Source organism: Mesitornis unicolor, unplaced genomic scaffold (assembly GCF_000695765.1).
Source record: "Mesitornis unicolor isolate BGI_N332 unplaced genomic scaffold, ASM69576v1 scaffold24465, whole genome shotgun sequence".
Lineage (NCBI taxonomy): Eukaryota > Metazoa > Chordata > Aves > Mesitornithiformes > Mesitornithidae > Mesitornis > Mesitornis unicolor.
In genome coordinates this window covers 20,126-45,727 of record NW_010185165.1, presented here as the reverse complement: position 1 = coordinate 45,727, position 25,602 = coordinate 20,126, and the positions used below count along the sequence as shown (strand labels likewise).

Genomic DNA, 25,602 nt, shown 5'->3' with positions numbered 1-25,602 from the left:
GAGCGGTTCTCATCGTAACTACCTACGCCGTACCCCTTGGCTCGCCCTACTTCCTTTGATGCTGAGCGTTATATTTGTGCAGAAGAGATTTATCTCCGTTCTTACAAACTGAACAGCCCCATTCACTTCCTGGCTCAGACACACAGGCACATCCTCACGTATCTGACAGAAAATGAGAAGAAAAGTGATGACAAAAAACTACTGCTGAAGGGGCAAGGAGAAGACTCCCTCCTGAATATGCCAGGTGAGGCTGTACAAGTGAACTGTTTAGCATATGCTATGCACAAATGAATGGCAATTTACTGAGAGAAAGAAAGAATAATTGCAAACACTTACGCCTCGTGCATGTGTATTAAAAAAAATAATAATATCGGCTCTTAGAAAGCTGCTGCGTTACCCAACCAGAAGGCAAGGCACCTGACAAACAACGCTGCCCCTAATTTTACAGCGTTGTAGGTGGTTGCTTCCTTCCTTCTCTTCCTGCAGTTGATTTCTTCTCTTTTTAGGAAGTGTTCACAGAGAGGCATTCAAATCCCTGAAAAGGAGGTGGCAGCAGGCAAAGGCTGATCCTATCCTGCAAACCATCCCCGGTGGTTAACTCTGCTGCAGAAACACGAAAGCCATTCCTGTCCCTTTGCTGAACATGAACCATACCACAACTTGAAAAATGGGTCTGCTCTGGACAGCCGGGGTGGTTTTGGACACCCAAACCTTGCCCACTCTGCCCCATTAAAGCAGTCTGTATTTACACTGGTGTCTTCTGGAAAGTACTGCGCAAAGGCCAAGAATAGAGAAGGCTCCGTGATTTGTTTGGGTCTTGTGTCAGAGCAGCCGGCAACTTGCCATCGGTGGTGCCTCTTTGTAACCAAGCCACTCTCTGCCTTCCAAACTACTGATACTCCCAAATATTTACTGAATCAAGGGGAAAAAATGGGGCTTCTTACTGATGGGAACAACAAGGCACAAGAAAGGAGCTCTGTAAAAAAACAACCAGCTCAATGAGATAGAAATGTCCTTTTTCTTTCTCTTAACCTCCCCCTTGCCTCATCTCCCACCTGATACCTCCAAAATCCTGTTTGTGCTTTAACAAAGCCGGAGCAGTTACTGTGCGGTCCCCTGGTGCTTACCTAAACTCTGCAGTCACCTACTCCTAACCCAGCCATCGCTCAGCAGACTCTAAAAAAGGAAATAAATTCTTTCGTTCCAATAAGCAAATTATAAAATCACCTTCATCCATCTTGTTCCGATATTTTTAAATTTGATTGTGGCCAGAGAATTGCTGGCTGGGAATTACCCTCCCCCTACTCGCATATACATCCTTTAAAAATGCAAAATCTAGCCCTCTATTTCAATATTTCTGATGTCAGTGACCGGTGTCGGCTCTCCCCATACAGTAACTGCTTTAAAGCGCTGCATACAGCACTGCATTAAAAATTAATTACACATGCTATTTTATTGATAGTGCATAATGTAATGAGCACCAGCTGTGCTAAACATCCAAACTCCTTTTTAAGACAGCTATAAAAAAAGAAAGAAACTGCACTTCCAAATGCTTCTCCTGTCAGAGGAGAAAAACAGCAACATCTTGGATGGATTTGAAACAGGATTCTTTGATTTAGCTCTCCATTTGGAGCGTTTGAAGAGTTCAGACTCTCGGGCTCAGCGTAGTGGTATGCGATTGAGTTAACTCTCTCAACGTTGGAGCCATTGTTTCTACTGCAGGCAAGCGTTGCCTTGAACCCTTTTGTCCCAAAACTGCCAGATTCGGTTCCACCCGTTAATACTGCAATTAAAGGCTTTGCTTGTTTTTCCTGGGATGTCTGGAAATGGCAGGCATCCACTTTAAAGCACCTTTAAATCTCACTATTGCTCCCTCTGGATCCTAACTTGACATAATTGGGACTTACAAAGTTGTAGTGATCGGGCGTCTGTCTAGAACAAAGCCTCAGCCATGCTCAAATTGCCAGCACTGCTGCCCCATGCAGCACCCTAATTTTGGTGACCTCTGCCATCGTCGGTTCTCTTTGCAGGTAGCAAAACACCCCATTGACAAACACCCCATTCCATCACAAAATCAGTTTGTCATTAGATCCATCTATTTTGGGTTTGGACCTGATTTTAATATCGGGTGAGACAGAGGGATGCATAGACAGACAGGTCACATATGATTTTAATACTTGGATAGATGGATGAACACACGGATTGATAGATAGGTGAAAAGATGGATGCATACACTCAGACTGATGCATTACCGGTTTGAGTACATACATCTCTCACACATCCCTGCACTCTGCAAGTACTGTCCACAAAGTCAATTCTACTATAGCACGCACTAAATATTTCACTAAAATAAATAAATACATGCAAGTGTGACTAATAGGGACATGGCTCCTGAATGTTAGCCAGGACTTCATGCAAAGTGCTTCTTTATGCAGCAAAATGAAAAGATACATTTACAAAGGGGCTCAGGAAAACCACAGATCTTTGTTTGCCCTCAGATGCATTTACTCAATTCTTCTTGAAAAAGCTCAGAAATCAAGTTTTAGTGGGGTTTTGTTGGGGTTTTTTTTTGAGATTCTACTCAACAACAAATGAAGAGTAGAGTATCAGCCATCGTCCCGGGACTTGATGAGTAAGGAGGTTTTTGCTGGATGAGTTTGCATTCCCCGCTCTGATTACTGTTTTGTTTTCCATTGATCCTCCTGTGTTAATAAAACCCAGTCTGGAGTGAACAAAAGCTTGCTTCTTATTCTAGTAAGAAATGTGCCGAGCACATACCATATCATTAACATAAAAGTTTTTGAAATAATACTGCTTTCTAGGCAGACTGCATTAATTGCAACAAGCTTCTTACAGCAGGGTGGTCTAATCTAGCTCTCCTTATTGGCTGACTCCAGTTATAAAACCAACACAAAATGAATACAGTGATATAATTGAAGGAGGAAAACGTATTCCTTTAAAACCTATTATTTACTTACAGGTACCTCTTTTATCTTTACTGTCACCTTAACCTTTGCCAAGAAAACACCAGGCTAGTTAAATGATGCAGTAAGGAGAATTTCAGTAGCCAAGTAAATCTGTATTAACTTTACAAGATGACTGCGTGATTTTTGGAATGTCCTAATGACTAATACAGCCGGTTCCTTGAATTAACAGGAGCTTGTTCCACTCTTCTGAGCTATGGCCCCATGCCTTCCTCTATTTTAGACCTTAAATTTCACAGCCCTACCCATTAATCACTGCTGTCCATGCCCACTTGCTGTTTTTATATATGCAACTAAGTATCGTAATTGCTTTCCACCTCCTTCCATCAGCCTACATGTGGGAAGCGAGCAGTTTCACTGGTTAGCTGAATATATGTGTATTGGACAGATTTAATTATCTTTACAGAGGTATATAAAACCCTCACTCGTGGGCGCAGGTCCAAAGACTTTTGGATCAGGTATATGTCTCTGAATGCAGGCATAGGGGATAAATTATTGCCTGTGCCATTACAATCCCCTTTGTCTTACACCGATTATAATCCCATTTCTGGGGCTTTTGCACTGTAGGATCTTCAGGGCAGGGACTGGTTTTTTTCTTTGGAGAGCACACCATAAAGTGCCACGCACTTCTGCGCTGAGATTTTCAAAGCTCGTTTCTCGTTAACTTTAATGGGAAATGGGCATCCAAATCTCTTAGGCAGCTTTGACAATTTAAGCCTTAATGTACAATATTAATAAATCAGCATCATAAAAAGGGCCTTATGAAGATGTATTGTGAAAAAATAGCCCCACAAAAAGCCTCGCAGTGTATGTCTGCATGCATAGGGGCATATACTTTTCTTTACATAATTACGTCTCTCAACAATCATTTGCATGTCTCTGTTATGCAAAAAAACCTGTGTGTGTTTTACAGTTACTCTGAGCAGTCGCAATTCATTGAAACGAAATAAAAAGCAGGCTCAAAAAAGCACCCTAATCTGGCAAGGGGTAAAGCAAAATGAATGCTTTGCCCATTTATATTTCAGATCCAAGCTACACAACCCTGTGAATTTCATGACTCTATTCCAACTTCTAATTAAATAGGCACTAAAAACATTTAAACGGGAGAGCCCAATTCAACAGACAGAAGCCTCTGAGGCACTAAAAAATAAATAAATAAAGCGGCTGAAGAGAGAGACTGTTCCAGCAGTAATTTTTTTTTTTTAAATCACATGGTAAAACATAGACCTTTACATGCAAATTCTTCATCCTGTGGTGTCTTGAACAAAAGGATTTGAACAAAGGCAGAGGGGACCATGACCAGCACTGGCTGAATGACACAGCGGACACCCAAGCGGGCTTCCCAGCATCATTTGCTGTGTCTCAAACTACTCCCAGCAGCAGGTTTTCTACGGATCACAAACAGCTTTCTGGGTGATCGCTCTTATCTAGGTTGGAGATTTCCCAATGCAGTTTTTACAGGTGCATACCCCAAATCCCATCGGCAGCCAGAAGTTTGGATTCTCCAGCACAAAACTGCTGGGACTCTCAGGGGTCCGATTTGTGAGTGCCCAGCAGAGATTTGGGAGCACCCGCAACTTCAAACCTTCAGAGTCACAGAGAACTGCACAGAAAAACTCCGGGTCCTGCATTAAATGAATGCTGAAAAACAGGAAAGGTAAGAAATGATGAAGGAGGAGGAGAGGCGGGAACTGTTGATGGCTTTTGTTCAAAGAAGGAAACAATTCCTCAGAAGCAAGAACGGGGCTGACAGAATAAAAGGCTAATCAAGTCAGAGAGACAGGCAGGTCTCTGAAGCTGTAGCAAGTGACTGTTGTAAATGTCTACATTAAAAAAGAGGGCACAATGCAGGGATCGTCACTAGATTATTAGTCAACACAAAGAACTCACTTTTCTTTCATTTCCACAAAACATTTCAGGGGCTAGAACCATCCCGTAACCCTTGCCACAGGGCTTAAACCATGCCCGAGCTCATATGCGGTGAATCCTACAGGAGCTAAGAAAGGGTTAAGTAGACATAATCTCCTTTTTCAAGGGAAGAAAATGTTTCTTTCAAGCAGAACTTGACCAACTACTGTCATAAACATGTAGCATGCACTTTGATATAACCTATTCTCTAAGTGCCGCAGACTGCAGCAGTAATTACAGGAAGCCATGATAACAGGTCTCTCTCTCCGCAGAGCTGGCATCGCTCTCCCAGCAAACAGGCAGTCCTGAAAACTCCCAGCACACAACTCCAAAGTGAGAACTCAAAGTACAAAAGCCTCGCCTTCCCACGTTCTTTAATAAGTTATTCCTTCCTTCCTCTTCTATTTTTAGTTGTGCTTGCTTCCCTCCCCACGAGCTGCTGGCATCAGAAGCAACGGGGAACCAGGGCATCCGGTTCACCACTGCAGCTACCTGCCTACCAAAGGCACCTGTGTGCACGCTGCACCAGTGAAGAGAGAGAACAGCAAAGCATGAGACCAGTCTGAGTTTGCTTTACTGGTTATGAGGAGGAGGGAATGGGGGAGTTGGGAGAGCTATCTGGCTTTCTGATCCAGCGCTCACCGTTTGGAAGAGCCCTTCTCTACACCCGTCTCAAGCCAGTTGTTCAATCTGCTCTGATTGATGAAGAAGAGACAGATTAAAACAGTATCCTTACTGAATCACAGCATGGTTGGGGTTGGAGGGGACCTCTGCAGCTTACCCAGTCCAGCTCCTGCTAGAGCAGGATCACCAGAGAAGATCACCCAGGAACACGTCCAGGGGCTTGAATATCTCCAGAGAAGGAGACTCTACAGCCTCAAGGAGACTCCACACCCTCAAGGAGACTCCACACCTCTCTGGGCAGCCTAGTCCAAGTTCCTATCGTCCTCACGCTGCAGCTCAGATCGGAAACCTGCCCAAATCTCCGGGATTCAGCAAAGGCGCCGCACTGGGCAGTGCATCACTGCAAGCCCATCACCAGGCACAAGCTGCTGGGTGCAGGCTGAGCCTCTCCCAGGCAGCTCAGGACTCTTCCTCATGCACCCTGAGCTTCAACCAGGGTCAAAACAGGACCCAGTGGACTGCACTCAGCCTCCTCCCGGGAATATTTTCTCTCTGTGAGATGCAAATTTCAATTTATTGCAAAACTTTTTCTATTACAACAACGGAAGAAGTACAGGGCCATTCTCATGAGGTATAGCAGACTGCAGCCAGGTGACACCACTGCTTCTGGAAGGAAAAAGCTGAGTGCAGCAAAGTTGTACCAACTTCAGGGTGACATGAGGAGGCATTTCCCAAAGGCTTTACTCCTGACAGTCATTGTTGTCTCTCTAAATCCTCTAGTCCTCACACATTACTTATCCAGCATCATTCTGGGAACTACCTATTAAAACTCCATGCACATTAGCACGAATGAGGGCTGCAGGGTTTGGCCCACCACAGTGAGCCTCCATAAATGCTTGCGGATTTTGCCACAGCTGTATTTTCTTTTAAGCCCTCCCCATTTTCACCTCTCAAGCCCTCGGTTCACCATAGCCCCAATCTCGCAACTGAAAACACCCACTGATTTCAAAGAGATTGCTGGGTCTGAAATGATGGGGTCTGGCAACAATATGTCTGCATCTTCTTTGGCTAGCTCGGTGTGCCCTCATTTTCACATCACTTTCCCCTCCTTGCGGTGACAAAAGTCAGGCAACGAGAAGGAATAAAGGCGAAAAAATAAAAGCAAGGGATGCGTGGCAAGTTACCAAGGAGCATTTTCTCAAAGCAAGGGAGAAAAACGACATGGAGCACATACATCCTGCGTGCACATGGATGTGGAGGAGAGCCTTTAATACGAATGGTTGGGGAGGGAAAAAGGAGGAGGAAAAAAACAAACCACCTCAGATGTTAAATGTTATCCAATTAAGCTTAAAATAAACAGCCCAGAGAGATGAAATCTTGATACTGGGGTATCACATTCTGCGAGAAGTCTCAGGTATTTGTTCACAACGTGGCACAAACCAGTGGCTGCTGGTGACAGCTCAGGGTGGGCAGGCAGGAGGGGAGGGATGGGGAAATGGAGGGAGCTGCACACCCTTTCCTGCTTCCCATCCTTTGCCAGGGTGGAGGAGGGAAGAATGAAGGGGAAGAGGGGTGGTTTAGAGCATTTTCTCTGCCGTCCCCACACAACCCAGCCAAGGCAGCTCTCCCACAGCAAAGACGACATCCATTTGGCAGCACTACTGACCTTCAGATAGCGACAAAAAAAAAATATTTCTATTACCTGACAACTGACAATGACATCCAAATGTGCCTGACGTCTCAGTCTGAATCTCAGTCTGAGTCCCGCCAACTGAGACTGCACGTGCACCACAGCAGGGCAGGCTAAGGCAGGGCGGGAGGGAGGCCATTGCGCGGAGAGGTGACGTGATCACGGATGTGTGAGGGTGGGAGGAGGCAGCTATGGGAGCCCCCGGCAGGTTTGCAGGCCTGGACGGCCCTGGAGAAAAAACAATAGAAAAAACTGTCAGTCGGATCTAAGTTTGAAGGGACAGAGGAGGCATCATCAGGGGGAACAGGCGAGGCGGGGGCTGGCTGCCTAACGCGCGACACCCTTGGTCTGAACCCCTCTCTGGGTCCGGCTGAGGCGGGTGGGCCTACGCCGGGAGGGGAAGAGCAAGAAGAGATCTGGGGGAATAGCAAACCCAGGCTGGGGGTCCACTGGGGGCATGGAGAGGGACGGAATGGGGTGGACAGCCAGCCCTGGTGTGGAGGCGGCAGATGTCACCCACAGCACTTACTGAGGGCCCAAATGAAAAAGGGGATTATTGTTTGACGGCTACGTTAATGCTTTGAGCCGACACAAAACCAGGCAGGGCTTTTGACAAGCCACCACTAAAGCGGGCTGTGGACAAAATGCAGTGACTTAGAGCTCAAATGGCTTCAGAGAGGTGCCAGGAGCCGAAATCCCAGAAGGAAGCGTTGGTGGCGGCCGCGCCGCCTTCCCATTTGAGCTGTGGCCAGTTTATGTGGCCTGCTTCCCTACCGAGCCTGCGAAGAAGGGAGCAACCTTTTCCCCCTGGCATCTAAAAGATGATATTGTAACCTCCAGCAGTATTATTTATTTTTTTAACCCCTCTAGGAACCACCTGCCATTTAAAAGCTGGATTTAAAAAAGAGTTTTCTCCTGCTCCGCTGGAAACGCTCGCTCCTCCTGGCACTAGGCCAAACTCAGGCCCGCGGCTTTGAAAAACTAAGATATGAATCTTAAATGTCGATATACACCTGCACAAATACAGATACATACAAACACACACACACACACATACACAGAATCGGGTAGAAGCCATATTTTTGGCTGGCGCGAATGAGCAGAGTTTAAAGGGAAGTTGAGCGAACGGCACCGCTTTACATCTCCTGAGAATCCCACCCCCTTCATTTAAAACAATGCCTGCAACTTAATCATTAAATAAAGGGTAGCTACTAATCAAGGGCAGTTTCTAAATGAAGATATGTGGCAGAGTGGTCACCATTAAAAAGCTGGCATTTGCCAACAGTTACCGCACAGTGGTAGATCAGAAACCACAGTTTCCCCCTGTATTTAGATCAGGAAATACATGTGTTAATTGTGGGGTACCTTTCTGGCAAATGCTCTTTTTTCTCTTTTTTAATGGTGGCAATTCTGTCTGTGCACGCGTGTGCACCTTGCAGATACATGCAAAAACCATGGCAGCAAGGAGGAATATTTATCCATGTTCCCTCCAACTCTAAAAAAGCCACATTTTCTAAGGAAAACTCTCCACCTTGAGACTCTCGATTTGGAAACTAGGCCTGCAAGTTGATCTGACAGCTCCACATGTGAGGCAAACAGGGATCCTTCGTCCTTGGCACAGCATCCAGCGCTCCAGTCTGCAAGGACTGCATTTGATTTTGTCGTTTATCTTAAATGGCTAAGAGACCACCAGTGCAAAACTTTTGTGTGAAGCTTTTGCCAAAACCACAAGTGAAGAGTCTAAATTCCCTGTGTAAATACTTGAGCTTCAAGCATCAAGGATAAAATTTGTGCTCTTTTGTGAGGACTGGTTTTAAATAGAAGCCATCTCTGTGGCTCGTGGGACAAGGAAGGATTTTTTGTTTTGAGGGCTCAGTTGCTTGGCTTTTGTAACTGTTTGATCTCCCTGGAAGTACTACAGAAGCAGGTAATGATAACTACAACTCAGATTGTACCTACGGAGCATTTTGGGCAGTACACGTAGAAACTCATGTCAGACATGGATTTCTACGTGTGTATGAACAATTCTACTGCCACTGTAACATATATGAACACCAAGTTTGGCTTTTTTTCATGGAACAAGCAAAAAGTAACAAAAATGCACTCAAATGAGATAACAATTGTATGTTATATTCGTAACATTCTAAAAATAAGGAAGCCAGAATAGGCTGTGTTGAGCTGCCTGGGCACTGGTCCTTGCTGGGAAAGTTGTGAGGTTGAAATTGGGATTTAGAGCAGGGCCACGAGGCAGCTACATCCCAAGTTACACCTAGACATGTCTCTGGCCCCACCATGACTACGGGCATAGGTCCTGCAGACATTCGGTCCTCTGCACATCAGGTTTTGAGGAGCTCACCAAGTGTACCATCAACCACAACTGCATGGGGTTTAATGCTGGAGGTGTTCAAAAACCGTGTGGATGTGGCACCTGGGGACATGGTTTAGTGGCCATGGGGGGGTTGGGTTGACGGTTGGTCTTGATCTTAGAGGTCTCTTCCAACCTGAATGATTCTGTGGGTCCTAGCACACAACACCACCCTGAGAGCAACAGCCTCTCCTCTAGTCCTAGTGGGTCTCACTTTTCCACGGGCAATGACTTTGATGCAACCTGTATAGCTCTGAGGCATCTGAGAAGATGCTAAGAGCTCACCAAATGGGTACAGGCAGGTCCCTCATGCTCCTACCCAATATGTCTCCTCTAGTGTGGAAAGGAAATTAAGGTTTCAAATAGAAGTTTCCTACCATCTGGGCAAAGGGATCCTGCCTTCCAACAGAGGCACTGGGTGCAAGCCAGCAATCCGCTTTAACAAGGTGCCTAACAAATTTATGGGAAGGACTACAAGAGCCAGCTGCCAGTGAACGGATGGAGCTCAGTATTTCGCTCAGGTCTTTTTCTGCCCTTTGATGTATATATGAGGAAATTTTAAAAGTGCTAAGCCAGTGTCAGAAAGGAAAGGGCTGGTAAGGGAGAAGAAGTGCGGACACAGAGAGACTGGCAGACACTCAGGGAGTCCCACCACCACTCCAGAGTCCAGCATTTAGAGACAAAGCCCAGGAGGCTGAGTCTGCCCCTACAAGCAATGTAAAACCAGGTGATTCCTCCTCCCCTTTGCTACCACTTTAGGGTTTGCCTTTTTTGTCACAAATAACGGGACAGCCCTATAGAATCAGATCAAATCATGGAGAGGGAAACCAGACTCACTGGCTTCGAGGAAAGGCGTGGTAAAAAGGAGTGCCCCATCGTTACATGTGTGACACTTCATGGCTACAGAAAGAACAACAGTGGTGCTCAGAAATGCTCAGCTGGCATTTGCTAGGAGCATGCCCGTGTTTTACCTTTCCAGCTCCTCTTCTGTGGGATTTTTCTCCATAAAGGCTCTATTTAGGGCTGAAAACAAAGACAGGGGCTCTACTGTAGCTTAACTGCTACAGGTGATGGACAAACACAAGATGAACAACCAGATCAACAGATACAGGTAGACAGACAGACGGTAAACTAAGGTGGTACTGAGAGTTTGGTGCTCAGCCCACGCAGCAGCAGGCAAGGCAGGGGAGCCAGTCTCTGGAGTCCTACAACTGATCGACCACATCATGTCGCACGCAGGTTTCAAAAAGAAAACACTCCTGCGAGCCCCTGACTGCCACAAAGGGCACAGCCACCACCACTGGGGTGAGCGGGCACACATATGCAGCTCGGACATCACCAACACCGCATGCAAGGTTTGGTTTTTTTCCTCTTGGGTCAGCACTGGGAAATCACTCACCTGCACTGCAGATCTCAATTACTTATTCTGCATTCATTCTGCACAGATGCAAAGGGGAGTTTTACACGTAGCACGAGTGTGAAAGGTGCACAGGGACTGCCAGCGTGTAAATAAAAGATCTGCGTTGCTGATGGGAAAGGAGGATTCTGTCCTCATGCTTTAAACAGGCTCAGTGCCTGTACATGGCAGTAGCTCACAGGTTCTGTTGACTCCCAGGCACTGCTAAGAGTAAGTTTTTTGCTCTCTGCTATTTTAAACTTGCAAAGAAGAAAACAAGGTAAATTGGACATGACCCCAGAAGATGGAAATGAGCATAAGAGCCTAGATGAACATGACAAAAGCCACAATCAAGGCAGAAATTGCATCCTTTTGTTGTTCCTCTCCCTGAGCCTAGGCCATATGATATGGTATACGTAAAACACCCTGCTCCTCTGGCACATCTGCAGAAAAGTCCCTGAGCAAAGCACAAAGACACATCCGCAAGCAGCATCCACAGTGTCATACCTCAGCATGGTTCAGATGAGGGGACCAGATTTAAGAGATCTTCCTTTACATCTCACGTAAATGCAGTCCCATGTAGCTGGGGTATCCCTAGGGGTGTTGGTGCTGGCCTGGGTGGGGGTCAGGGGCACAGGCAGACATGTGAGCCACTTAGCAAGGCACAAACCAAGTTTTTCTGTGCGTCTCTGTGCCTGTCTGGTGATGGAAAATCAATCAGTAGCTGGTTAGAGACTAAAGCTCGGCTCCATTATTAAAAAACTCGCTCTCAGTAAAAAGGAAAACATCTGTTCCAACAGTGTACGGCTACAAAATCCAGCGCGCAGGCTGCAGCCTTGTCCCTGCCCTGTGCCCGTCGTGTTCAGGGCGAGCACTGCAGATGTTTCGAGCTGGGTTTTACATGAACCACGGCAGCAGCTTTGAGCAGACACATCCAAAAGTGAAAGGCAGATCTATTCACTAATCTTCCCGACAGATTTCTTTCCAGGCTTTTCCTGAAACAAGTTGTCTCATCTCTATTAAACCCTCTCGTACGGACTGTCTCCACCTGATATTATTACCTTTTTACCGTATATTTTCATACAGACACCAGCAGGGTTGGCAAAGCACACAAGCACACACGTGTACACACACACAGAGCAAACAGACACACAAACATTTCCAGCAGCAAGGAGCAGAAGGATGCAGCGGTACAGGCGGAAATGCAATTGTACACCCTCACACCCAGTGTTCAGACACTCCAGTACCCCAATCTTCACCTCTTCCCCCTGCACACACACACGGAGGGGTTGGAGCTCTTTCCCCTGCACCTACTCATGATGCTGAGACTTAAAACTTTGCTGGAGCTGGCAATAGAAAGGCTGCAGTGGGGAAGGAAGGAGGGCAGGGAAGGGATTTCTTGTTATATTTTGCTCAGGGATTTTTTATTGTTATTCCTTTTTTGGCAGACAAGGATTCCCTTTGAATTGATACATTGCTTTCTCCTCAGAATTTCGAATGATAATGCAGAAATGAGTCATAGATCAAGAACAGCGGCGTGGTGAGCAAGAATTTTTTTTTGTGTGAGTGAGGGGCACTGGCACAGAAATTTGACAGTACCCCAGCTCCCCCCCTTCCTCCCCCCATGCCAAGACATTAATTCTCACAAGTCGGAGAAAATTACTATGCATGAATGCAAAAAGCATGATCAGGAGTAATTAACATGGCTTCATATGCAAATTTTATTAATGCAGAAGTACAAAGTCATTATGCAAATGAAACTTACGTCAACTCTCTTGACAAATATTCATCTCTAAAGCTCAAGTTTCCCCCTTTTAATTTTTTTTTTTATTTTTTTGGTGTAAAACCAAAAAAGAAAAAGAAAAACCACCAAGAAAAGCAAAGTGACGAGGACTGTTTGACAAGTTTGCAAAGTTGTTTTTTCAACCGGCGAAATTTATGCTCGCATTGTTGATATCTATTTTTTTGTTGTTGTTGGCAGGTACCCGACAGCTCATGGAGGAGAGCGGGAGGATGGGGGACGCAGGCTACCAGCAGCAGGCAGCCAATCAAAACGCCAGCGGCTGTAATGAGCGCGATTGATGACTGTTTGGCTTTACTGCAGGGTAATGAACTAGAATCCAGTCTGAGGAGGAAAAAAATATGAATATTCATGAAGCTGTGCTCCTGCCTTTGATGATTAAAGAAATTTTTAATATTCAAATAAGCGCTTGCCAAGTGATTAACAAAGAACAAGCACGCAGGAATATGGAAATGGAGCTGTGGAAGATTTGGGAGTCACAGTCTGTGCAGAAAAGACAGCACAAAATTTCATAAACAAGATAGGCAGATAACCCAATTCAAATCTGAGCAAATAAAGGGGGGAAAAAATCCCCTTCTTTTTCATCAGTTTGGATATTGTATCAGTCGCATTGCTTTAAGTGCGAAGGAGAATAAAAGCAACCGATGCAATAAGACCGGGGAGGGGGGAGGAAATCCAAACCCTGTGAAACTCAGCCCAGCAATTACAAAGTAAGAATTCTGGGTGAGAAACCGAGAGGAAAACGATGGCAAAGTCCAGCGTCTGCTGTGGGCTATTGCTTTTCAAAAGCGTGATGCTGAGAGCCTACGGGCTGCTGAGAACAGCCAACTTGTTGTATACGACAGGCGGGAGCCGAAAGTATCCCGAAATAACCGAGACCGGTCCCTGCCGCTAAATCCCTTCCCTCGGCTAAAGGGCGCACCGCGGGGCTTGGCCACTGTCTGGGAGAGGAGGGAGGAAGCGCGACGGAAAGGATAACATTATTGCCAGGGAATAAAAAGAAAAAGGTAGGAAAACAGAGCAAAAGGAGGGTGCACGGAGGTCTCGGCTGCCCACCCGGGTATCGGTTGGTGAGAAATGTGTTTTTTGTGGCGGAGCCAGAAAGGTCCCCCACTCCCCACAGGTTTCTGAACAAGGCTACAAAAACCCAGCCACGTTACAAAATGTCTGATAAGTTCAGGCTCTCGCAGTTTAATAGCTTCACTGAGGATTCACACTGAAGCACATCATAACAATATTAGCTGCTAAAATGACTTTGCAGTTAAAATACATCTAATTAGCAGCCAGTGACATCCATTTTTTTTGGTCTTTTTTTGGGAAAACAGTTAACTTCAGGGCTACCCTATAGCAGAAAGAAATGCAGTTGAGCTCTTTCTGTTACTCAAAAGCTAGAGTAAGGATGTCTTCAAACTCTTTGGGTGTTGGAAGAGCGACTCACCTTCTTTGTTATTAGATCCTGGGGTTGTTTCACAGGCCTGTTTGGCTTTTCTGCAGATCTTTAAAACCTCGGGTTAATTATTTCCTATTTTAAAATCTAAAGAAAGCATAGTCTAGGTAGCATTTAATAATTAGCTGGTGTCTTCAGTATGTAACATTTTAACTGTACTTAAAAATAATAGTAATCATAAAAATAACAGCATGAGGACAATGCTACAAAATGCACAAAACGGCCATGACTGGAACCTTCAGAGCTGCCGTGAAAACACATCATGGAGCTAATGGGATTTTCCCCCCTCCATATCTGCTCCATTTTTGGAGATACAAAAATACCCACTATTGATGTACCACAGGAAAGAACAGGGGAAAAACAAAAAGGAGAAGGGAAGGAGGGGAGGGGGAGGAAGAGAAATGCCTCGAGAGAAGTACAGATAAGGTTAAACAGCAAGCAGGGGTATTGCTGGGAGTCTTTCCTCTGCATAATGCCAAGACCTTTGCGCGGTGCCTGTTGTCTCTAGGTGTGCGTGGGCGGCTGAAGTGCGATGTTACATAACGCACAGGCGGCAGCGGCTGTGCACAACCGCACTGATTAAAACGCCCGGCTGTGAAACTTCGCTCTCCCGCTTCCTGGGCTCTTCGCCGCCCGTGTCAGACCCTTGAACGCCGTAAATGTTCTCCTTTGTCTCTGAGGCTCCTTGGCTTTATTTTCATCAATGCATTTTCTTTCTTTTTAATGACAGAGAAGCAACCACCGGCTCATTGAGTTGGTTGCTTTTGAAACCCTTCTTAAATGGCAGTTGAGTTCTACCACATCAATGTGAATGCTTAATATTTACGCCGCATTTTCTTCCTTCCTTTAAAAGCGCCCCATTTACATATTTCTGGAGAATAATGATACTTCAGCAGGGCAGGTGAATGCACATTTCAGCATATGGAGTCAATGGGAAAAAGTATTAAGAGTCAATATTGTAAAAATCAGCCCCTAAATTTAAGTGGCTTGAATTGAGCGTGCAGCTGTGGTTGCCTGTCAGTAGTTAGATGCTGTAATAATAATAACAACAACAACAACAACAATAATAACAATAATAATAATAATATGCCTTTCATTTCTCTAGTGCCTTCCATGCAAAGATCTGGAAGCACTTTACAAAGATAAATAAACTGAGCTTGGAACACCCCGTGTGGTTAATAAATATCCTAATATAGCTAAATATCCTGTTCTGAGCATGCAACTCTCCTCAGTGCCTAAAAATCCGCATTTTTAGGTTGTCCATATATTTGCGCGTGACACTTCGGAGGCTCAGACATCGAGGGCATTTTGACTTCCCTAAGAGACAGTGTGGGTTCCCAGAAGTAGCCCACACTATGAGCCTGCAAGGTTGCTTATGCAGTGCCAAAACACATCTTTCAGGAAATAGGGGTGTGCGTTGTCACTGTGGACGCAGTGTGGGAGGACCACAGGAGTGTCCAGGTGCCGCATGGAAGCATTCCTATGAGTTGGGTCCCCATGGGGGTTCCTACAGGACCACCCGTCCCCCCTTCCCACCTGATGCTCATCCAAACCTGCTCCCAGACCCTTGACCGTGCTTTGAGTACGAAGTTAAGGGAAAAACCTAAATATCTTAGCTCATGCTGATTAAACACAAGAGAAAAAGGTCTCTTGCCCACCCTGGGGCTGCATTCATCACTTCCACCCCACCAACCCAAGGCTTTGCCCCAGGACAGCATCCCTCTGCTATAAGAGCAAGAAGAAGTGAGAGGAAGGGGAAAAAAGGGCAGAATGTGGCCTAAAACATCATAAGGGATAAATAAATACAGAACACTGCCCATTTGCTCAGTTCAGCCCCAAAATGTTTCCAAGCAGAGCCCGGCTCTGGCTCGGGGCATGCAGTGCCTGACACAATGGTGCCCTGGTCTGAGCCACAATGTCTGGAAGCTGCCACAATAAACTAACAAATAACAATAATCGCCCTGATCTGCAGGGTTTGTTTTCCATAAGGCATAAAGAAAGGGATGACAATAAACAGTTCATCAATTTTCCCAAGTTGGTTCCCCAACTCTTGTAATTCAAGTCCTGGGGAGTTTTCAATGGTTGTAAAAATCCTTGTAGGGATTAAAATTTTTCGTCCCGATTATACCGTGAATATTTCTATACACCAGCAAATATTCCTGATGTAATTGAAACGTATAACCACCCCGATAGACAATCGCAGGAATTTCCACAGGTCCTGGAATTAATAAAGAAACTCAGTGGATGGAAAGAGCTGCTTCCAAAGGGCAAAATAATACATATAGGCAGCTAGAGAGAGAAATACCACTGCAAATAATCAGAGGGCTTGGCCACAAAGGCATGGTCAAGGGGCTAAAATGGCCAAGAGGTGAAAATGAAGTAGCTTGAGAAGAGTCCAGAGGGGCAGGAGTCAGTGACACTGATGGACATCTCTGCCTTGGCTCTTCGGGACTGAGCCCTGCTCTCTTCCTTGCTCTAAAGTTTGCCTTCTACTAATATTTTGGAATTTTTTCCCTATCCCACACTAAAATCAATGGTGGAGTCAGGCAGGATGAGGCTTCAGCAGCTCTTCAGCTGTTGGGTAGCAAAAACAGTTCCTGGAAGGGGAAGGGAGTTGGGGAAGGGAGTTGGGGAAGGAGAGGCAGATGAAGCTGCTCTGCCTCTCCGTGCCTCAGTCTCCCCATCTGTGAAAGCCGGCTAATGACATCCACCTGATTTCGTTAAAAATTCCTGGAAACTAAAAAGGCTCTGTGGCAGCAATACATTAAGCAGCAGCGCTGTTAACTGTTTCCCTGCTGGAAATGCGAGGGAGGACCATCAGGTGATGCCGATGGGCCTGCAAAGCACAGATGGGCAAACTCAATATCCAGACACAATTAGCTCTGGGAGAGAATCGCAGCTCCTGCTTTTTTGGCTCACCCCTTGCCAAAAGCAGTGTAAGTGTAGGCACTTTACAAGTGCTGAATTTGAATGTGAAAAATAGTCTACCTGCCCACTGCGAATGCAGGCATTACACTTCAACTGATGGAGCAGTGGTTGGGGGGGATCCCATTAATGTGCACATTTATAATTTGGAAATTATTCCTTGTGCACCGAGCAGAGCATTTCACGAATACCGAGCAAACTCACAAGCAATTGTAGTGGGGGGAAAGCAACAGAGATTTTTAAAATGAGGATTCCCTTTGAGTTTTGGGTCTCTTGGGGGAAAAGCAATCCCGCTGCCCGTGCACAAGCAGGCCCAGGTCTGATAACTGCATCTGTCAAATTAAATGAGTGGAGAAATTAACTGGAGATGGTACAACAATTCACCAAACGAGGAGAAACCTGAGGATCTAAAGCTTCAGTCCTCAATTCACTGGACACAGGCACAACTGAGTAAATAACGCTCTCTGAAGGGAAAAGGGGCTAGAAGATTAACCAGCTTTTATATAATGAAAGAAAGCAGACAAATAAACCAGGAACCTAGTTCAGACTGTCATTTAAGTTAAAAAGGGGAAATAATAAACTGGTGTTTCATTTGCACAAGGACACATGTTGTGAACCTGCATGTAATCGTGCTGCTAAATGGCAAAATGGGAAGTTTCACCCAGAAACACAGACCCAAGCAGAATTTGGCCAAACACCGGCTAATTAGACAAAGTAACTGAACCCTGCACCGGGAAAGGTAAAACACAGGTATAGCAGAAAAAAACCCAAACACCTTATTCCTTTCAGTTTGACACAAAAGTAAGAGCAAAGCCAAGTACAAGAAACCAAGAACCATTCTGCATGCAGGACATTATAGACGTATATTTATTTCTGGACCAGATTTTCCCCATAGCTCCCAACTCCCTCATTCATTTGTGCAGAAAAGCATCTTGCCCCATAAGATAAAAGTGTAAGAAACAAAAAGGCTTTTTATTACCGGGTCTGCTTGAAATGGAAGCTGAGGTTGCTTACCCAGGAAAGTGTATTTTAAAAAGAATAAAGAAATGAAAACAAAACAGAGATATTGTACAAACCGAGGAGAAGCAAAAGAATTCCTTCAACCAACCATGGTCAGGATGGGGAAGTGATATGAAATTCGTATCTATCACCCCAGTAAAATGAAGCCTAGTGGGTTTTTGTTTTGTTTCTGATGAAAAAGTCAATATACCCAAACGGCAGCTTATTGCTGCATATCACAGCCTAACCAAATCTTTCTATAACCTCTTGCATTACAAGCAAAACCCCTAAAATGTCACCAGCTAAAAAATTGAACTAGCCTGCAATTAGTTGCAACGGAGTAGTCCTTTTAACCCTGATTTTCTGGCTGTAGATGGCATTTCTGAAGTGAGCGTTATGAACCTTCCTTGAGGACAAGTGGAATCAAATTGTAAAATCATAAGCAGTGATCCAGTGGCTCTTCCTCTGAGCAAGCCTTTTATTTCCCTGTAATAAATTCAAATCCGGTCTTCCGGCTCTTAATAGGTGATCAGAGAAAATACGCATGCACACCTAAACCTCTGCAACAAACCTTATTTTTCAAAGAACACTTCAGTCACTAATATAATAAAGACCGTTATAACACGTTAGCCCTGCTATCATTATTCCTTATGATTCAATATTCTAATGACTGGCTGTAATGTAACAGAGGTTTATGTTCTGCTGAGGTTTATACCACTATTTAATGTAATTAAGCAAACTGGCAGCCAAAGCCTCTATGGAAATATCATTTCTATCACGGAGTATTCCCACCAGAAATTCAGAGGAATCATAACATACAAACTTTGATTCTGTTTATTTCCACCCCCCTCCCCGTTCTGAAACTGATCTGGCATTTCTTGGACTTAGCAAAGTGGAAGAAGGAATTAATTTGGCTGCTGTAGACATGTTATTATTGACAACACTAATAATCTACGACAAATGGGCCGTCCCCACTCCTCTCTTTCGTTGGGCAGCACAGCCTGCAACGTCGCTTGACAAAACCCCAGAGCTGGACTTTCCTGGTGCCGGGAGCCCTGCGAATGCACCAGTGATGGGGTTTTAAGTAAGCCATTAAAATGCTAATATTCAGCGCGGGGCCAGATCCCTGGTACCACTGAAAGCAGAACTAAAGCTTCTCTGGAGACAGGATAAGGCCCTTCCAATATGATCAAAGAGTAAATACATGCAAAGCTCTGATGGGAAAAAAGATCTTTTTTCTAATTTTAAAACCAAACAGAGAGAGTCCACCAGGCTCCTAATCCATGTTACAGCCATATCTGGGATAACAGCAGCAAGAGGGATGGGTCCGGGCTAAAAAGTTGCCACTTGAGGTCAAAGAGAAGCCCTTAATACCCAGGGTGGGATCGAAATGGAGTCAGTTACTTATTGGGCTACACTCCCCTCCACTCAGCACAGCTCTGGTGATGACAGCAGATGTGCCACATGTGTGTGTGAATATATATATATATACACACACACATACATATATATATGTACATTTTTATATCTATATATATATGTATATATATATGTATATATACACATCTAGCTGTGCACAGCTTTGTCACATCTGCATTCACCTCACCTTGCAATGGGAACTCGGCTCAGGCCAAAGGTTTTTGGGTCTTCCCAGGAGCAGAATTGGACTCCAATTACCAGAGCTCCCCCAGCAGCACTCACAAGCATTTTTGGTTAAAATAAAAGCTTGGTTGCCTCTACCTCCCAGCTGTAAAGCTCTCTGTAGAAGGAAAATAAAACTGAAATGCTGAAACAAGACCCACACCCATTTGTAGGGGGAAATGGGGCAAGGGGTGATATCGAGCAAGGGAAAATATCTGGTTCTTATTATTGCTATCTCCAGTGCTTTCACCTCCACAAGCAGCGTAAAGCAGGGCTTCTGGCACAGAAGTCCAACTTTCCTTAATCTGGGCTCTTAAACTGCCAGGATCCAGTTACATTTTCTCCTTCTCCAGATTTTAGTACTTTTATTTTATATCCTGGTATAGGGGGGGAGGCAGGGGGGAGAATCTCAGTGTCACTGTAAGGAAGAAGTCACTGGGTTTTGTGATCCAGCAGCTTCCTTGGCAGAGGGAACTGCTGGTTGGCATCATCCCCTCGTTTGACAAAACTACTATTTCTGGGCACGGGCTCAAAAACAGGTAGGAAGCAAATGCTGAGAAATAAGGAAGTAAAAACAGCCAACAGATTTTTCACTCCCAAGAACGCCAAGAGTAAACATGATTTATTTAGCTGTGTTTAACATGTCTCTTCTGCACTAGACTGCAGAAATCTGCTTGCATTTAGAGCAGGAGGAGGAGGAGGCAAGGGGGAGGGGATGAAAAGGGAATCCATTACGGCGCTCCGCTGGTACTTTCTGAATTGTTCAGTCACACAGTTTTATTGAGTACAAGTATTTTCTAGCCCAAAATATATTCATGTGTCAGAAGAAAGCAGCACTAATCTGCTGTTAATTAACAAGCTGCCGCTAACAAAAGATGAAGGACCCAATTCATACAAACAATATTTACGTGGGTGTCGCATGATTTTGACACAGATCTTTTCTTTTCTTCTTCCCCACTGCCTCCTCCTCTTCCTCAGCACCCAGTGGTGAGGATCCAGCATCAGGGAGTCCCAGATCCTTTTGGGACCGGCACCCACAGTGGTGGCGAGGGCACCCATCCTCATCCCAACCCAAGCGAAACTGGACAAGACCTCACCCCAGTCCCCCAGCTCCCATCTCACCATGCGGGGAAGGGCCCTATCGCATGCTCACAAGTGAAATTTCCCTGGATCCTGATTCAATTACGAGGCAGAAGCCATCTTCTGGCACCGTGCCCGCCACAGCAATGCCGCCGAGGCTCCGGGAAGTGGCATGAAGCCTCCCATCCTCCATCCATCCTCACCGGGCGGCCTGGGGGGACAGGGACAGGCGAGATTGCCCAGTGCCCTGCCTGCAATTTCACATTTTTTTAATCCAACCCTTTCACCGAGGAGTTTGAGGAGGTGGGGATCAGCACAGAGACCCAGAAGGATTTGGGCTCATTCAAAATTATCAGTGCATGCACAAAAAGGTAGAACCAGAGGGCAGGCTCTCCTGGCGATAGCCCCACTGCCATCACCCGCTCCCTGCTGTCATTTGGGATGGTAGCGCTCATGGCCTCATCCAGAGGGGTGCTGAGCATGGCAAGCTGCCCCAAGCCCCCTGGCCGCAGCCAGGCCCTTTGGAAAATGAAGCCATTCACATGTTTTTCTGCCTCATCTGAGAAACGAGAGCGCCTATCTGCATATCTCCTGTGGGCGGCTTAAAGCTGGTGCTGGCAAAGAGATGGGAGGGTTAAAACCCACAGCAGCGAGCACAAAAAATTCCTGGACTTGCTCCACTCCTGGGGAAAAAAGGTGGGATTGCAGGGTTGGAAAAGGGACTGGTGGGCTCTTTCCCCATCAAACCACACAGACCTGCCCCAGAGAAGGGTTATAGGGATGGGGTTTAGGCGCTGCTCAGCACTGCCATCACGCAGCCAGGGCTGGGAGAGGTTTTGAGACAGGAGGATGGGAAACAGAAGTATCCACACATCCGCCCCTCCAGGTTTGCTCTCTGGAAAACCCCAAAGTGTGGGGTTTTCACAGCAAAAGTCAGAGCTCAGCGCACTCCCAGGTCCCCTGGCCAGCACCCAGTCCCACTTGGTGGCCACAGCTCTCCCCTGCCACTGGCTCCTCCCTGGCAGGACCTGCCCTGGGCTTTGCCCTGGCAGGACCCTCCGAGAGGGACCTGCCCTGAATGCAAACCCTTCTTTGTGCACATCCAGAGTCACCTTTGCCATTTCTAGACTGGCATTTTAGCAAAGTCCAGGCCTAGGCTTTTTCGAAGAATTATTTTTTTAATTTATTCATTTTTTCCTGAAACGCTGACATTTACCATTCGAAAAGCAAAGCACACACATTTGAAGAAGCGTCTTGAAGCAGCTAATGAAAGAAAAACAGACCCATCTGCATTGCATTCTCCACCCACTATCACTCTAAGAAAATAAACCTTTCCAGACAGCAGGGAAGACAATAGGAGTTCCCCAGCTTCCCGCCGAGGGCGTGAGGACAACCCAGCCGCCGCTGCACCACCCCACGCCTGCTGCAAGCACAAACCCTACCCTGAGCATCAGCAGGGCTCCAGCACCAACCAAAACTCCTCAACCCAGCTCATCAGCCCTTCCAACGCAAGCACGTGCCTTTACTGGGGGTCTCTGAGACAGCGCTGCATCCATAACGTCCTCCTGCTTCAGTATTTCTAATGAATGTTAATTCTCAGAGAGCATTTTTGCCTCAGCCACAGAGCAGATGTGATAAGGATGAGGCCGGACCAAGGCCATGTCAAAAGCCCCTTGACCTGAGGGATGGGTGCTTCTGGTGGCCACCAGAAACATCCTTTGCTTCTGTGTGTTAGCACTGCTGACAGAAAACTACCTCGTGCATCTCCTTCAAGAAACAGCTCCGATTTGGTATCCTCCATCAACTACAAAATCAAAAACAAAGTGAGGATGGCATCCTTCAGCTGGAGTGGGGGCTCAGGGGTTTTTTTTTAGAGGGGTTTGGGGGTTACCGTTTTCACGTCTTTCTGCAGGAAGGCCCTGTACTGTGCACATTAATCAAAGGCTATATTCTGCCTTTTAGTCTTGAACAATTATGAGCACAGTTTTGTGATCTTTAGCCATATTTACTGATACTCAAAGGCAGACTCTATCTTGTTAGATTGTTATAAATGGGACCCCAGGGAATCGGCACACAGGCGGAGGCAGATGTGAGAGAGCCTTCTCGTAGCTCTGCTGTATTTCAGCTTTCTCCCGCTGAAATTATGAATGTTTTGGAGCAAAAAAACCCCAACAACTTCAGATTCTTCTGCCAGATCATTACAAAGAGCTGTCCATAGGCTAAGAAAAAAAAAAAAGCTCAATTTTGCTGAACTTAAAGATTTTTCTAAGGTTAACTGTTAAATTTCAAAGTGCAGTTTACATGTGCTGGCCACTTGTATGCACCAAAGTTTCAGAGGCAGACACAGGAAAGGTTGTAAACCATAAAAGAAAGCAAGCCACAAATTTCTATCTCGTTCTCTCTTAGTTAAATACTTTGTTTCTGCTCCAGACCTGTTTCATAATGCCATAAAATCGAGGCATGTTTCCGACACTAGATTTGAGGAGTTGTCACATTAAAGGTAAACTTTTAGTCTACTATAGACAAACAACACACATTTTTATTTCCTGAGTAACTGCTCTGGAGCAATGTTTAAACAAGAATTTAAGAGCTTTGTGGTAAAGCCACATATAGGGGTCTCGGGCAGCTACTGGGTTTGAGCTTTTTTCTTTGTTGTTGTCCCTTTTTAATTCTTGAAATTAAAGCAGACTTCTAGGAGCAGAGTAGCCAAGACGCACGGTGAAGTGAACCTCTAGGCTTGCTTTTATTTCTAGTTAATAAAAAAGAAAAGTTTAAACCGAATCGCAGGCCTGAATTTCTAGCTGTTCATCCCCATCTTTTTTATTTTCTTGGGACCCACAATTGAATACTTTTAAGAAGTTAATTGTGTCACAATTAGCAACACATTAGTCCTCTGATATTTTTAATAGCAACCCAGGTTTTTCCCCAAGGCGCTTAAAAACAGCAGGCTGGGCTCTACTCTCCTTTATTTTAAAACTCTCAGGCACTCTCTTCTTTAAAAACCTCCCACATGCATTTCACCCGGTCTGAAAATACCAACGCAGATCTTAATCCTGCCGACGCTTACAGACACGCTTCACTTTCGGCACATCAGTAACCCCGCTGCCCGCCAGGGGACCGCTGACGCACCTACGGATCAAATCCTGCCCTCGCCAAAGCCAATGGCAAAACCCCCGCTGACGTCGATACGGCTACGCTTTGACATCCAGGTTTTGTTACAAAACTGGGAGCATCTTCATTTCAAGGTGCTTTCCCAAACTCTCACTGTCTGGGGTTGGTTTTATTCTCCTTTTTTTTTTCCCTTCCTGCTGTAACTCCCCCTCACCTCCCACACTTGGCCCCATATTGAGACCACTTGCAAAACCTCTGCCTTTCAAATCCTCCAGCGAGGGAAACCCCCTCGCTGAGACGGGAAACGTCCTCTGCAGGTAAAGCTGAAAGGAGCTGTTTTGCCCCGCTGCGTGCGTTTGAGTAAACTAATTAAAACCTGGGAACTTGGGTTCCAAACGGTGCCAAGGAGCAAGCGTTAATATGAGCTGCAGTGAAATGGGAAGCTCCAGACATTTAAAATTAGCTGTATGTAGGGGGAAAAAAGCATTTTAAAATAAAATCATATGAAAGAAATTATTTTTTAAATAATTTTATCATAAAGTCGACATGGTGCAGCTTGGGCTGCATGGGGTTAAATTTGGGGGGCAAAAAAAGCCGGCTCGGAAGCTGTGAAGAGCGGGCAGAAGTGAGCAAACCTTTTAACCGCTTGCAGAATTAATCAGTAACAAAGAGGCTGGAGCTGCTGGCGGGCTTCAGCCCTTGAACCTGGACTCTGCTCTATAAATTTCAACTTGGAATGGCTCTCGACTTGTTGAAAGACAGCTTGGCTCCAGCCCAAGCCATAGGAGGAGGAGAAAAAAAAAAAAGGCCAAAAAAAAGAGAAATTCCTTCTTGCTCAGGAAACTTCCCTTCAGTTTCTAACTCTTTTTATGAGCTAGTAATAGGGCACTCTAGAAAACAGGAAACGAAAAGCGAGTATTGAAAGGAAAAAAATGAGCTGGGAGTTGGTCTAATAAAGAAAATAAAACAAGTAGGTGCTAAATTCGAATCTGGATTTTGCCTGCGCGTAAGAGCATCAGCTATAACAGAAGACTTCAGAGCGCCTCGCCAATAATTCAGAGGAGACTTTTACAGTTACATTAGCTGGCTACAGGTCTGACTCTGAAAATAATAAATGTCTTAAAAGAAGAAGAAGAGGGCTGTTTAATCCCTGTCTGCAGTCTCGTCTTGTTCCCTCCTCCCCCACCACTCCACCTTGTTTAAATGACCGTTATGAAAGCAGCGTGGTATAAAAAACACGCAGAACCATCATTTATTCAGCAGCATCTCCTTCCTCTCTCTATTTCCCCCCCCTCTTCAAACAGAGGCGTGCGGGAGAACCGACTTTCTCCTCAGCCTTTGCTCATCACCAAGGCAGTTTCAGCCACAAAATACCTCGCCGCTGTGCTGCCTTCCCAGCAGGAGCAGCCAAGGAGTGAGCTGGGGCTGAGAGAGAGGCTGGGGGGCAGAGCAGGGCAGCTGTCAAAATGGGAAGAAAGAAGGCAAACATCTATTCAGGGGTCAGAGACACGGCCCCTTGCAGCAGCTACACGATCACGTCCGAAATCGGTACAGCACCCAGATCCCACAGCCTGCATGCAAGGGCCGGAGCGGAGGCTTGAGGGCAGCTGGAAGAAGGTGGATAATGATTT

The 25,602-nt window shown here is 45.6% G+C and overlaps 1 protein-coding gene across 1 annotated transcript in view; it reads right to left on the bottom strand.

Moving 5' to 3' along the window:
* BCL11B (B-cell CLL/lymphoma 11B (zinc finger protein)) overlaps positions 1 to 25,602 on the bottom strand; it is a gene marked incomplete at its 3' end in the record, with an annotated part of 78,113 nt that overhangs the window by 39,397 nt on the left and 13,114 nt on the right. Inside the window, exon 3 of the mRNA XM_010184759.1 lies at positions 7,219 to 7,434. Within this exon, the coding sequence (XP_010183061.1) occupies positions 7,219 to 7,434 (216 nt within the window). The remainder of the gene's footprint in view (positions 1 to 7,218; positions 7,435 to 25,602) is intronic.